The sequence below is a fragment of the Somniosus microcephalus genome, chromosome 4, assembly GCF_052327205.1.
Source record: "Somniosus microcephalus isolate GS21.2 chromosome 4, FLI_Smic_1.0, whole genome shotgun sequence".
Taxonomy (NCBI): domain Eukaryota; kingdom Metazoa; phylum Chordata; class Chondrichthyes; order Squaliformes; family Somniosidae; genus Somniosus; species Somniosus microcephalus.
This window is the reverse complement of record NC_140990.1, coordinates 315147637-315162213: the sequence shown is the minus strand read 5'-3', so window position 1 is coordinate 315162213 and position 14577 is coordinate 315147637. Positions and strand designations below refer to the sequence as shown.

Sequence of the window (14577 nt, the reverse complement as noted above, 5' to 3'; positions counted from 1 at the left end):
AGGGGCTCCTCGGGAGTGTTTCAGCATTTACAGGGAGTCCCCGGGAGTGTGTCAGTATTTACAGGGTGTCCCCGGGAGTGAGTCAATATTTACAGGGGATCCCCGGGAGTGCGTCAGTATTTACAGAGTGTTTCCGAGTGTGTGTCAGTATTTACAGGAGGTCCCCGGGAGTGTGTCATTATTTACAGGGGGTCCCCAGGAGTGTGTCAGTATTTACAGGGGGTCCCCAGGAGTGTGTCAGTATTTACAAGAAATCCCCGTGAGTGTGTCAGTATTTACAGGGGATCCCCGGGAGTGTGTCAGTATTTACAGGGGGTCCCCGGCAGTGAGTCTGTATTTACACAGGGTCCCCGGGTTTGTGTCAGTATTTACAGGGTGTCCCCGGGAGTGTTTCAGTATTTACAGGGGGTCCCCGGGAGTGTGTCAGTATTTACGGGAGTCCCCGGGAGTGTGTCAGTATTTACAGGGGGTCCCCGGGAGTGTGTCAGTATTTACAGTGGGTCCGCGGGAGTGTGTCAGTATTTACAGGGGGTCCCCGGGAGTGTGTCAGTATTTCCAGGGGGTCCCCGGGAGTGTGTCAGTATTTCCAGGGGGTCCCGGGGAGTTTGTCAATATTTACAGGGGGTGCCCTGGGAGTGTGTCAGTATTTACAGGAGGACCCAGGAGTGTGTCAGTATTTAAAGCGGGTCTCCGGGAGTGTGTCAGTATTTACAGGGGCTCCCCGGGAGTGTATCAGTATTTACAGGGGGTCCCCGGGAATGTGTCAGTATTTACAGGGGGTCCCCGGGAATGTGTCAGTATTTACAGGGTGTCCCGGGGAGTGTGTCAGTATAGAAAAATAGAAACATTAGAAGATAGGGGCAGGAGTAGGCCATTCGGCCCCTCGAGCCTACTCCGCCATTCAAAGAGATCATGGCTGATCATCCAAACTCAGTACCCTGTCCCTGCCTTCTCCCCATATCCCTTGATCCCTTTAGCCTTAATAAATATATCTAACTCCTTCTTGAATATATTTAATGAATTGGCCTCTACTGCCTTCTGTGGTTGAGAATTCCACAGGTTCACCACTCTCTGGGTGAAGAAATTCCTCCTCACCTCTGTCCTAATTGGCTTACCCCTTATCTTTAGCCTTTGACACCTGGTTCTGGACTTCCCCGCCATCAGGAACATCCTGCATCTAGTCCGTCTAGTCCTGTTAGAATTTTATGAGTTTCAATGAGATCCCCTCTCATTCTTCTAAACTCCAGCGAATACAAGCCCAATTGATCCAATCTCTCCTCATACGCCATTCCTGCCATCCCAGGTATCAGTCTGGTGAAGCTTCGCTGCACTCCCTCCATGGTAAGAACATCCTTCCTCAGATAAGGCGACTAAAACTGCACACAATACTCAAGGTGTGGTCTCACCAAGGCCCTGTACAACTGCAGCAAGACATCCTTGTTCCTGTACTCAAAACCTCTCGCTACGAAGTCCAACATACCATTTGCCTTCTTAACCGCCTGCTGCACCTGCATGCTTACCTTCAGCGACTGGTGCACAAGGACACCCAGGTCTTGTTGCACTTCCCCTTCTCCCAATCTATTGCCGTTCAGATAATAATCTGCCTTCCTGTTTTTGCCACCAAAGTGGATAACCTCACATTTATCCACATTATACTGCATCTGCCTTGCATCTGCCCAATCACCCAACCTGTCCAAATCATACTGGAGTTTCTCGGCATCTTCCTCAAAGCACACAGGCCCACCCAGCTTTGTGTCGTCTGCAAACTTGGAGATATTACATCTAGTTCCCTCGTCTAGATCATTAATACATATTGTGACTAGCTGGGGTCCTAGGACCGATCCCTGCGGTACCTCACTATTCACTGCCTGCCACTCGGAAAAAGACCCGCTTATTCCAACTCTTTGCTTCCTGTCTGCCAACCAGTTCTCTATCCAAGTCAGCACCTTTCCCCCCAATCCCATGTGCCTTAACTTTACACGCTAATCTCTTATGCGGGACCTTATCGAAAGCCTTCTGAAAGTCCAAATACACCACATACACTGGTTCTCCTTTATCTAATCTACCAGTTACATCCTCAAAAAATTCCAGTAGATTAGTCAAGCACGATTTACCTTTTGTAAATCCATGTTGACATTGTCCGATCCTGTCACTGTTTTTCAAGTGCTCTGCTATTACATCTTTTATAATGGACTCTAGCATTTTCCCCACTACCAATGTCAGGCTTACCGGTCTATAATTCCCCGTTTTCTCTCTACCACCTTTTTTGAACAGTGGGGTAACATTAGGTACCCTCTAATCCATGGGAACTGTTCCAGAATCTATAGAATTTTGGAAGATGACCAGCAATGCATCTATTATTTCTAGGGCCACTTCCTTAAGTACCCTAGGATGTAGATTATCAGGCCCTGGGGATTTATCGGCCTTCAATCCCGTCAATTTCCCTAACACCATTTCCCTACAAATACTGATTTCATTCAGTTCCTCCCTTTCATCAGACCCTATGTTCCCTGACATCTCTGGGAGGTTATTTGTGTCCTCCTTTGTGAAGACAGAACCAAAGTATGTATTTAATTGGTCGACCATTTCTTTGTTCCCCATTATAAATTCCCCTGATTCTGACTGCAAGGGATCTCCGCTTGACTTCACCAATCTTTTTCTCTTCACATATCTACAAAAGTTTTTACAGTCAGTTTTTATGTTCCCCGCAAGCTTACTCTCATACTCTATTTTCCCCCTCTTAATTAATCCCTTGGTCCTCCTTTGCTGAATCCTAAATTGCTCCCAATCCTCAGGTTTACTGCTTTTTCTGACCAATTTATATGTCCTCTCCTTGGATCTTATGCTATCCCTAATTTCCCTTGTTAGCCACGGTTGAGTCACCTTTTTTGTTTTATTTTTATGCCAAACAGGGATGAACAAATTCTGTAGTTCATCCATGCGATCTTTGAATGTTTGCCATTGCCTATCCACCGTCAACCCTTTGAGTAACATTCCCCAATCAATCCTACCCAACTCGCGCCTCATACCATCGTAGTTTCCTTTATTTAAATTCAGGACCCTAGTCTCTGAGTCAACTACTTCACTCTCCATCTTAATGAAGAATTCTATCATATTATGATCGCTCCGCCCCAAGGGGCCTCGCACAACAAGATTGCTAATTAATCCTTTCTCATTACATAATACCCAGACTAAGATGGCCTGATCTCTAGTTGGGTCCTCAACATATTGGTCCAGGAAACCATCCCGTATACACTCCAGGAATTCCTCCTCCACAGTATTGTTACTAATTTGGTTAGCCCAATCTATATGTAGATTAAAGTCACCCATGATAACTGCTGTGCCCTTATTGCACGCGTCTCTAATTTCCCGTTTAATGCCATCCCCAACCTCCGCATTACTGTTTGGGGGGTCTGTATACCACTCCCACTAACGTTTTCTGCCCCTTGGTATTTCTCAGTTCTACCCATACAGATTCCACATCATCAGAGCTAATATCCTTCCTTACAATTGTGTTAATCCCCTCTTTAACCAGCAATGCTACCCCACCTCCTTTGCCTTTTTGCCTGTCTTTCCTGAATATTGAATACCCCTGGATGTTGAGTTCCCAGCCTTGGTCATCCTGGAGCCATGTTTCCGGAATCCCAATCATATCATATCCGTTTACGTCTATTTGCGCAGCTAATTCACCACCTTATTACGAATGCTCCTCGCATTAGGACACAAAGCCTTCAGGCTTGTTTTTTTTAATACTCTTAGAACTTTTAGAATTATTATTTACTGTGGTCATGTTTGATTTACACCCTTGATTTCTCTGACTGCCATCTTTGCTTTTCTCCTTCCTGTCTTTTGCTTCTATCCTTGTTTCCCTTTCCTCTATCTCCCTGCTCAGGTTCCCAACCCCCTGCCATTTTAATTTAAACCCTCCCCCAGAGCACTAGCAAACACTCCCCCTAGGACATCAGTCCCGGTCCTGCCCAGGTGCAAACCGTTCAGTTTGTACTGGTCCCACCTCCCCCAGAACCGGTTCCAATGTCCCAGGAATTTGAATCCCTCCCTCTTGCACCATTCCTCTAGCCACATATTCATCTGAAATATCCTTCTATTTCTACTCTGACTAGCATGTGGCACTGGTAGCAATCCTGAGATTACCACCTTTTGAGGTCCTATTTTTTAATTTATCTCCTAACTCCCTATATTCAGCTTTTAGGACCTCATACTGTTTTTTACCTATATTGTTGGTACCTATATGCACCATGACAACTGGCTGTTCACCCTCCCCTTCCAAAATGCTCTGCAGCCGCTCTGAGACATCCTTGACCCTTGCACCAGGGAGGCAACATACCATCCTGGAGTCTCGTTTGTGGCCGCAGAAACGCCTATCTATTCCCCTTACAAGCGAATCCCCTATTACTATAGCTCTACCCCTCTTTTTCCTCCCGTTCTGTGCAACAGAACCACCCCTGGTGCCAGGAAGTTGGCTGCTGCTGCCTTCCCCTGATAAGCCATCCTCCCCAACAATATCCAAAGCGGTATATCTGTTTGAGAGGGGGATGACCACAGGGGACTCCTGCACTACCTGCCTGCACCTACTACTCTGCCTGGCGGTCACCCATTCCCTTCCTGCCTGTGCAGCCTTTACCTGTGGTGTGACCGGCTCATTAAACGTGCTTTCCACAATGTCCTCAGCATCGCGAATGCTCCAGTATGTATCCATTCGCAGCTCCAGCGCTGCAATGCGGTCTGCCAGTAGCTGCAGCTGGATACACTTCCCACACACATGGTCGTCAGGGGCACAGGACGTGGCCCTGATTTCCCACATGGCGCAGGAGGAGCATACCATGGCGCCGAGCTGTACTGCCATGACTTACCCTTTAATTAATTCAAATTAAATTAAATCAAATCAATCTCACCAATTACACGATAATTAAATGATATACTCAAGGGCCCTTGTTTACCAGATGCCCCCGCTATACAACAGAGACCTTAGAAACTATAAACCACAAAATTTAAGTTTGGGAAAAAGCAAGAAAGAGAGAAATATTCACCAACCAATCACTTACCTGCTTTCTGGTGACGTCACACTTCGATTACTTTTTACTTCTCGCTCTCCTCTCGCAGGTCCGCCTCTCCCGCTCTCGAAGCTCGGTTTAAATCAACTTCTCCCGCCTCTCCTCTCGCAGGTCCGCCTCTCCCGGTCTCGGAGCTCAGTTTAAATCAGCCTCTCCTGCCTCTCCTCTCGCAGGTCCGCCTCTCCCGGTCTCAGAGCTCAGTTTAAATCAGCCTCTCCCACTTCTCCTCTCGCAGGTCCGCCTCTCCCGCTCTCGGAGCTCAGTTTATATCAGCCTCTCCCGCCTCTCCTCTCGCAGGTCCGCCTCTCCCGCTCTTGGAGCTCAGTTTATATCAGCCTCTCCCACCTCTCCTCATGCAGGTCCGCCTCTCTCGCTCTCGGAGCTCGGTTTAACTCAGCCTCTCCCACAGCTCCTCTCGCAGGTCCGCCTCTCCCACTCTCGGAGCTCGGTTTAAATCAGCCTCTCCCGCCTCTCCTCTCGGAGATCCGCGGGAGTGTGTCAGTATTTACAGGGGGTCCCCGGGAGTGTGTCAGTATTTACAGGGGGTCCCCGGGAGTGTGTCAGTATTTACAGGGGGTTCCCGGGAGTGTGTCAGTACTTACAGGGGGCCCCGGGAGTGTGTCAGTATTTACAGGGGGTCTCCGGAAGTGTGTCAGTATTTACAGGGGTCCCCGGGAGTGTGTCATTATTTACAGAGAGTTCCCGGGTGTGTGTCAGTACTTACAGGGGGTCCCCGGGAGTGTGTCAGTATTTACAGGGGATCCTGGGGAGTGTGTCAGCATTTACAGGGCGTCCCCGGAAGTGTATCAGTATTTACAGGGGGTCCACGGGAGTGTGTCAGTATTTGCACTGGGTCCCCAAGATTGTGTCAGTATTTACAGGGGGTCTCCGTGAGTGTTTCAGTATTTACAGGGGGTCCCCGGTCGTGTGTCAGTATTCACAGGGGGTCCCCAGGAGTGTGTCAGTATTTACAGGGGGTCTCCGGGAGTGAGACAGTATTTACAGGGGGTCCTCGGGATTGTATCAGTATTTACAGGGTGTCTCCGGGAGTGTGTCATTATTTACAGGGGGTCCCCGGAAGTGTGTCAGTATTTACAGGGGGTCCCCGGGCGGGTGTCAGTATGTTCAGGTGTCCCACGGGAGTGTATCAGTATTTACAGTGGGTACCCGGGAGTGTGTCAGTGTTTACAGGGGGTCCCTGGGAGTGTGTCAATATTTACAGGGAGTCCCCAGGAGTGTGTCAGTATTACCAGGGTGTCCCCGGGAGTGTGTCAGTATTTACAGTGAGTTCCCGCGTGTGTGTCAGTACTTACAGGCGGTCCCCGGGAGTTTGTCAGTATTTACATAGGATCCCCGGGAGTGTGTCAGTATTTATAGGGGCTCCCCGGGAGTGTGTCAGTATTTACAGGGTGTCCCCGGGAGTGTGTAATTATTTACAGGGTCTCCCAGGGAGTGAGTCTGTATTTACAAGGGGTCCCCGGGAGTGTGTCAGTATTTACAGGGTCTCCCCGTGAGTGAGTCTGTATTAACAGGGGGTCCCCGAGAGTGTGTAATTATTTACAGGGTCTCCCCGGGAGTGTGTCAGTATTTACAGGGTCTCCCCGTGAGTGAGTCAGTATTTACAGGGTCTCCCCGTGAGTGAGTCTGTGTTAACAGGGGGTCCCCGAGAGTGTGTCTGTATTTACAGAGGGTCCCCTGGAGTGTGTCTGTATTTACGGGGGGTCCCCGGGAGTGTGTCAGTATTTACAGAGGGTCCCTGGGAGTGTGTCAGAATTACAGGTGGTCCCCAGGAGTGTGTTAATATTTACAGGGAGTCCCCGGGAGTGTGTCAGTATTACCAGGGGGTCCCCGGGAGTGTGTCAGTATTTACAGAGCGTTTCCAGGAGTGTGTGAGTATTTACAGGGTGTCCCGGGCAGTGTGTCAGTATTTACAGTGAGTTTGCGGTGTGTGTCAGTACTTACAGGGGGTCCCCGGCAGTGTGTAATTATTTACAGAGTATCCCCGGGAGTGAGTCTGTATTTACAGGGGGTCCCCGGGAGTGTGTCAGTATTTACTGGGTCTCTCCGGGAGTGAGTCAGTATTTACAGGGGCTCCCCAGGAGTGTGTCAGTATTTACAAGGGCTCCCCAGGAGTGTGTCAGTACAGGTAGACTATCCTTTATCCGAAAACCTCGGGACCAGCCGTGTTTCGGTTTTCGGAAAATTTCGGATTTCAGAAGGTATTTTATGAGACTGGGAAATTTGTCGGGGGTGGGGGTCGGTGGGGGGTCGGGGTCGGTGGGGGGGTCGGCGGGGGTCGGGGTCGGCGGGGGTCGGGGGTGGGGTCGGCGGGGGTCGGGGTCGGCGGGGGTCGGGTCGGCGGGGGGTCGGGGGCGGGGGTCGGGGTCGTGCGCACGACTTACACTGAACGAAAAAACTTTCGGTTTTCAGAGGATTTCAGTATTTGGAAGTGCGGATAAAGGATACACTATCCCTTATCCGAAAGGGTGGGAGTCGGGGGGGGAGAAAAGAATATCGGACAGGCCGCTGCAGCTATCGGACGGGCCACTGTATTGTTGGGTTCACTCTCCCGGTATACCTCCTTCACACTGCCCGGCTCGGCCTGCAATCTCCTACCCAGGAGGGAACTCAGTGACCCTCTGCCCTCCTCAGCGTAAGTCGTGCGCCACTCTGGTCATGTCGTGCGCACGACTTACGCTGATCGAAAAAACTTTCGGTTTTTAGAGGGTTTCGGTTTTTGGAAGTTCGGATAAAGGATAGTCTACCTGTATTTACAGAGGCTCCCCCGGGAGTGTGTTAGTATTTACTGGGCGTCCCCGGGAGTGTGTCTGTATTTACAGGGGGACCCCTGTAGTGTGTCAGTATTCACAGGGGATTCCCAGGAGTGTGTAAGTATTTACACGGTGTCTCCGTGAGTGTGTCAGTATTTACACGGGGGCACCAGGAGTGTGGTAGTATTTACAGGGGGTCCCCAGGAGTGTGTCAGTATTTACAAGGGATCCCTGGGAGTGTGTCAGTATTTACAGCGGGTTCCTGGGAGTGTGTCAGTATTTACAGGGCGACACCAGGTGTGTGTCAGTATTTACAGAGGGTCCCCGGGAGTGCGTCAGTATTTACAAGGGGTCTCCGGGAGTGTGTCAGTATTACAGGGGGTCCCCATGAGTGTGTCAGTATTTACAGGGGGTCCTCGGGATTGTGTCAGTATTTACAGGGGGTCCCCGGAAGTGTGTCAGTATTTACAGGGTCTCCTCGGGAGTGTGTAAGTATTTACAGGGGGTCCCTGGGAGTGTGTCAGTAATTACAGGGGGTCTCCAGGAATGTGTCAGTATTACAGGGGGTCCCCGGGAGTGTGTCAGTATTTACAGGGGTTAGAACATAAGAACATAAGAAATAGGAGCAGGAGTAGGCCATACGGCCCCTTGGGCCTGCTCCACCATTCAATAGGATCATGGCTGAGCCAAACCTAGACTCACGTCCACTTCCCTGCCCGCTCCCCGTAACCCCTAATTCCCTTATCAGCTAGGAAACTGTCTATCTCCGTTTTAAATTTATTTAATGTCGCAGCTTCCACAGCACTCTGAGGTAGCAAATTCCATAGATTTACTACCCTCTGAGTGAAGAAGTTTCTCCTCATCTCAGTTTTGAAAGGGCAGCCCCTTATTCTGCCCCCTAGTTCTAGTCTCACCTATCAGTGGAAACATCCTCACCGCATCCACCCGATCAAGCCCCCTCACAATCTTATATGTTTCAATAAGATCGCCTCTCATTCTTCTGAATTCCAATGAGTAGAGGCCCAACCTACTCAACCTTTCCTCATAAGTCAACCCCCTCATCTCCGGAATCAACCGAGTGAACCTTCTCTGAACTGCCTCGAGAGCAAGTATATCTTTTCTTAAATATGGAAACCAAAACTGTACGCAGTATTCCAGGTGTGGCCTCACCAGTACCCTGTGTAACTGCAGCAAGACTTCCCTGCTTTTATACTCCATCCCCCTTGCAATAAAAGCCAAGATTCCATTGGCCTTCCTGATCACCTGCTGTACCTGCATACTAACCTTCTGTGTTTCATGCACCAGGACCCCCAGATCCCTTTGTACTGTAGCACTTTGCAGTTTCTCTCCATTTAGATAATAACTTGCTCTTTGATTTTTTCTGCCAAAGTGCATAACCTCACACTTTCCAACATTATATTCCATCTGCCAAATTTCTGCCCATTCACTTAGCCTGTCTGTCCTTTTGCAGGTTTTTTACGTCCTCCTCACTCACTGCTTTCCCTCCCATCTTTGTATCGTCGGCAAACTTGGATATGTTGCACTCGGTCCCTTCCTCCAAATCGTTAATATAGATTGTAAAGAGTTGGGGTCCCAGCACTGACCCCTGCGGAACACCACTAGTCACTGATTGCCAACCCGAGAATGAACCATTTATCCCAACTCTCTGTTTTCTGTTAGATAGCCAATCTTCCACCCATGCCAGTATATTACCCCCAATCCTGTGATTTTTTATCTTGTGCAGTAATCTTTTGTGTGGCACCTTGTCAAATGCCTTTTGGAAGTCCAAATACACCACATCCACTGGTTCCCCTTTATCCATCCTGTTTGTTACGTCCTCAAAGAATTTGAGCAAATTTGTCAAACATGACTTCCCCTTCATAAAACCATGCTGACTCTGTCCAATTAAATTATGCTTATCCAAATGTCCTGTTACTGCTTCCTTAATAATGGACTCCAACATTTTACCAACCACAGATGTTAGGCTAACTGGCCTATAGTTTCCAGCCTTTTGTTTACTTCCCTTTTTAAATAAGGGCGTTACATTAGCAGTTTTCCAATCTGCTGGGACCTTTCCTGAATCCAGGGAGTTTTGGAAAATTACCACTAATGCATCCACAATCCCTACCGTTACTTCTCTCAAGACCCTAGGATGTAAGCCATCAGGTCCAGGGGATTTATCCGCCTTTAGTCCCATTATCTTACCAAGTACCACCTCCTTAGTGATTTTAATCGTGTTTAGCTCCTCCCCACTATAGCCCCCTGTTTGTCCAGTGTTGGGATATTATTAGTGTCCTCTACTGTAAAGACTGATACAAAATATTTGTTCAGCGTTTTTGCCATCTCCATGTTCCCCACCACTAATTTCCCGGGCTCGTCCTCTAAGGGACCAACATTCACTTTAGCCACCCTTTTTCTTTTTATATAACTGTAGAAACTCTTGCTATCTGTTTTTATATTTTTTGCTAGTTTACTTTCATAATCTATCTTCCCTTTCTTAATTAATCTTTTAGTTATTCTTTGCTGGCTTTTAAATTGCTTCCCAATCTTTTATCCTCCCACTAGATTTGGCTACTTTATATGCCCTTGTTTTCAGTCGGATACTATCCTTTATTACTTTACTTAGCCACGGATGGCTGTCTTTTCTTTTACGCCCCTTTTTCCTCAGTGGAATATATTTTTCTTGAAAGTTGTGAAATATCTCCTTGAATGTACACCACTGCTCATGTACCGTCTTACACTTTAATCTATTTTCCCAGTCCACTTTAGTCAACTCTGCTCTCATACCTTCATAGTCTCCTTTATTTAAGCTTAGTACGCTGGTTTGAGATCCAACTCTCTCACCCTCCAACTGAATTTGGAACTCAACTATGTTATGGTCACTCATTCCAAGGGGATCCTTTACTGGGACATTTTTTATTAATCCTGTCTCATTACACAGGACCAGGTCTAAGATTGCCTGCCCCCTGGTTGGTTCAGTAACATACTGCTCAAGGAATCCGTCCCTAATGCACTCTATGAACTCTTCCTCAAGGCTGCCCTGCCCAATTTGATTTGTCCAGTCAATATGAAAGTTAAAATCCCCCATGATTATAGCTGTTCCCTTATTACAAGCCCCAACTATTTCCTGATTTATACTCTGACCAACAGAGTTGCAACTGTTAGGAGGCCTATAGACTATGCCCACTAGTGACTTTTTCCCCTTATTATTCCTTATCTCCACCCAAACTGTTTCTCATTCCTGATCCTATGACCCAATATCATTTCTCACTATTGCAGTGATTCCATCCTTTATTAACATAGCCACCCCACCTCCCTTTCCTTCCTGTCTGTCCTTCCTAATTGTCAACTACCCCTGGATGTTTAGTTCCCAGTCATGGTCACCTTGCAGCCATGTTTCTGTAATGGCCACCAGATCATACCCATGTGTAGTTATTTGTACCGTCAACTCATCTATTTTGTTACGAATGCTGCGTGCATTCAGATAAAGAACTTTTAAATATGTTTTGTGACAATTTATTCCTGCTTTTACCCCCTTTACTACTTTACCTTTATCTTTATACATTCTGTCCCTTCCTGACACGCTCTGGTTTTTAATTCCCCCACTGCCACCTTGCTCTATTGCCTTCTCCGCTGAGATTTTTATTTTTTGCTCTCTTGAAACCTCCCCCCCACTAATTAGTTTAAAGCCCTCTCTACAGCCATAGTTATTCGATTCGCCAGGACTCTAGTCCCAGCACTGGCCAAGTGAAGTCCGTCCCAACGGAACAGCTCTCTCCTGTCCCAGTACTGGTGCCAGTGTCCCAAGAAGCAAAACCCATTTCTCCCACACCAGTTCCCTGGGAGTGTGTCACTATTCACAGGGGGTCCCCAGGAGTGTGTCTGTATTTACAGGGGGTCCCCGGGAGTGTGTCAGTATTTACAGGGGGTCCCCTGGAGTGTGTCAGTATTTACAGGGGGCCCCCAGGAGTGTGTCAGTATTTAGAGTGGGTCACCGGGAGTCTGTCAGTGTTTACAGGGAGCCCCCCAGGAGTGTGTCAGTATTTACAGGGGGTCCTCGGGAGTGTGTCAGTATTTACAGGGGGTCACTGGAAGTGTGTCAGTATTTACAGGCGCTCCCCAGGAGTGTGTCAGTGTTTACAGAGGGTCCCCGGGAGTGTGTCAGTGTTTACAGGGATTCCCCGGGAGTGTATCGATATTTACAGGCGGTCCCCGGGAGTGTATCAGTATTTACAGGGGGGGTGTGCCAATATTTACAGGACTCTCATTCCGTGACATGCTAATTTATAGCGACTCTGTTGGAGTTTGGACTGGCGAGCCCGGGTCTGCAATCCTCCGGGATCGCCACGGATTCTCCAGGAATTGGAGATTAATCTCTCGGACACTGCCCCGAGCAACACCCGGGAGGAACATTAAAAATAATTGAATGTTTTTATCGTTTTCTTTGAACACTTTTGTTTATTAGTGATAAAAATTGTTGAGGATGGGGGGGGAAAATGGCTGAGCGGGTCGAGCGGTCATAGAATCATAGAATGATACAGCACAGAAGGAGGCCATTCGGCCCATCGTGGAGGTCACGCGATGAAAACCTCCAGGAATAGGCCCAACCAGAATTGGCAAGCCTAAGGCGAGCAGATGATTTCTTCTAAAACTGTGTCACGGGGATGGGGGATGGGGTAACGGGTCCGTGCTGATACTTTCTGACGTAATAAAACTCACTACGCACTTGGTTTGAGTATAAAGCAAGGCTTTAATCAACTTGTTTCAGAACATGGAGGTCTAGTTGTACTTCACTAGTTCCTTGTCTTACAAAATGTCCCAACAAGCTGGGGCCGACGCCCGAGTATTTATACTCCTTGGACGGCGCCACCAGCTGGCCGTCCAGCGTTATTTCATGAGTAGTTTCTTGATGAATGATAAGATTTATAACACTTTCTGTTTTTTTAAGTATATAAAACAGTGCAATAATACCAAGGTGGGGGTCACCCTTCTGGGTTTTTTTTCCCCTCAGAGTTACATTCAGAATTTCCGAGATCGTCAGACAGGGACGCCCTCCAGCGGATTCAGCACAAGCGCGCATACGATGATCGACGTGGACTACGACTGCGGCTCCACCGTGCCCCTCACATCCTCCGCCCCCGCAGTCCGCGTGTGAGGCGACGGAAGAGGGGGAGGAGGGAGAAAAAAAAGGAAGGATTCTCGCTGTCGCTGCCACACAAAAGGAGAGAGAGAGAGAGGGCGAGGGCGAGTTCAGTGTAAAGAAAAACTACAGAACTCTCGCCAAAAAAACCCACGATTGACGCAGACCTTTTATTAAGAGAAGAAATATATATATATATACGTCTGACGTGACTGAAAGGCGGACTGGGGTTTTGCATCTTCACCTCCCCAGCCGACCCCACCGCTTGACGTTCCCTTTAGACTTTTCTGAAAAGGAGCCGCAAATTTACGCAGGCTTTTCGGGCCTAACTCTCCCTTTCCGCTTCCTGAAAAAAAAAATCCTGATCTGAGAGGAAAGGTGAAGGGGACTCACTCGTTCCTTTTCACAAGGTCGGAGTTTTAATCCAACGTGGCTGAGGGATGGTTTACAAGCGAAACCAAGAAACTAACTAACGTCGAGCTTAAAAAAAATTCGCAGAGAGAGAGGGTGAGAGGGCGAGAGTCTGGATTGGGGGTCGGTGCTACAGACTTTCATTCCCCCCTCTCCATCCTTCCCCTAACGCCCACAGCCCCCACCATCGCTTCCCTCACTCCGTAACTCATAGAACATCGGTCGCTGCCTCCGTTCAACGTTGATACCGCCAGAGTGGAGATTCCATGACAGGGCGACTGCTTTCTGCGGAGAAGGAGATTTCAACCCAGCTGGCGGCTCCCCCTCCGGCGCCCAACCCAGCCCTCGTATCCCGAAGGGAATGGGAGACTCGGATGGACATTCCTACTGACTGTCACTGGGCAGATTTTTTTGTGCATGTTACCAAGCCGTGTGTGTGTGTGGAGAGAGATGTACCTGTACAGATAAACTGTTGTGCGTGAATCATTTTCTTTTTTTTTGTTGTTGGTGCTGGTCTGGCATTCGGAGAGAACAGGGGGGGCTTTCTCTGCCCTGTTAAGCCATCTGTATAAATACCGATTTCGTGTTTACCGTGACCGTCAGAAGGGAGCGTGCGCGCATCTGTCCGCCATTACTGTGCCCAGTGAGGATCGAAGGCCATGACTAAGGGGTCGCCAGCACTCCGGGAATGCCCTGGAGTCTGCAGGAATTAAAGGTTAATCTCCCGGGGCAATCCCGATACGATCAAAACCCCGGAGAAAAAAATTAGTTAAAAAAAAAAAATGGGTGTTTTATTTTTAAATTTTCTTTGATTTTCTTTATTGGTTATGAAAAGATTGGTGAGGGTGAGGGGGAGTAAAGGGCTGTTTGACGAACAGTCGGGAATCAATCAATCATTTACCGAAGGGTCTGTTCGCTTTCCTGTTGGGCGTGGTGAAGGTGGGGCGCCGCGAGGATTGACCAATGGCGGGAGGGTGTGGGATGGGGGGGGGTGGTCGGAGGTGGGGAGGTCATGTGATGAAACCTCCAGGTAATAACTCCAACCAGAGTTGGAACTCCAAATCATTGACGCGCTCTACATGGGGAAACTGGAGGTAGCTTCGCTCGCATGTGCGGAAATTGGGCCAGAAATTCGGGTCCCCACGGGTGAGTACGCGCTGGGTACTCACGCGTAGGGCCAACA

General features: G+C 48.5%; 1 protein-coding gene across 4 annotated transcripts in view; it reads left to right on the top strand.

Annotated features, from left to right (window-relative positions):
* Nucleotides 1-13877, top strand: part of tmem198ab (transmembrane protein 198ab) — a 231444-nt gene extending 217567 nt beyond the window's left edge. For 2 of the 4 annotated variants that reach the window (XM_085986767.1, XM_085986764.1), the window contains one exon: nt 12855-13877. In XM_085986767.1, the coding sequence (XP_085842893.1) occupies nt 12855-12998 (144 nt within the window). In that variant the 3' untranslated portion in view covers nt 12999-13877. The remainder of the gene's footprint in view (nt 1-12854) is intronic. The other 2 variants (XM_085986765.1, XM_085986766.1) reach the window with 2 other exon arrangements.
* The last annotated feature ends 700 nt before the right edge of the window (nt 13878-14577 follow it).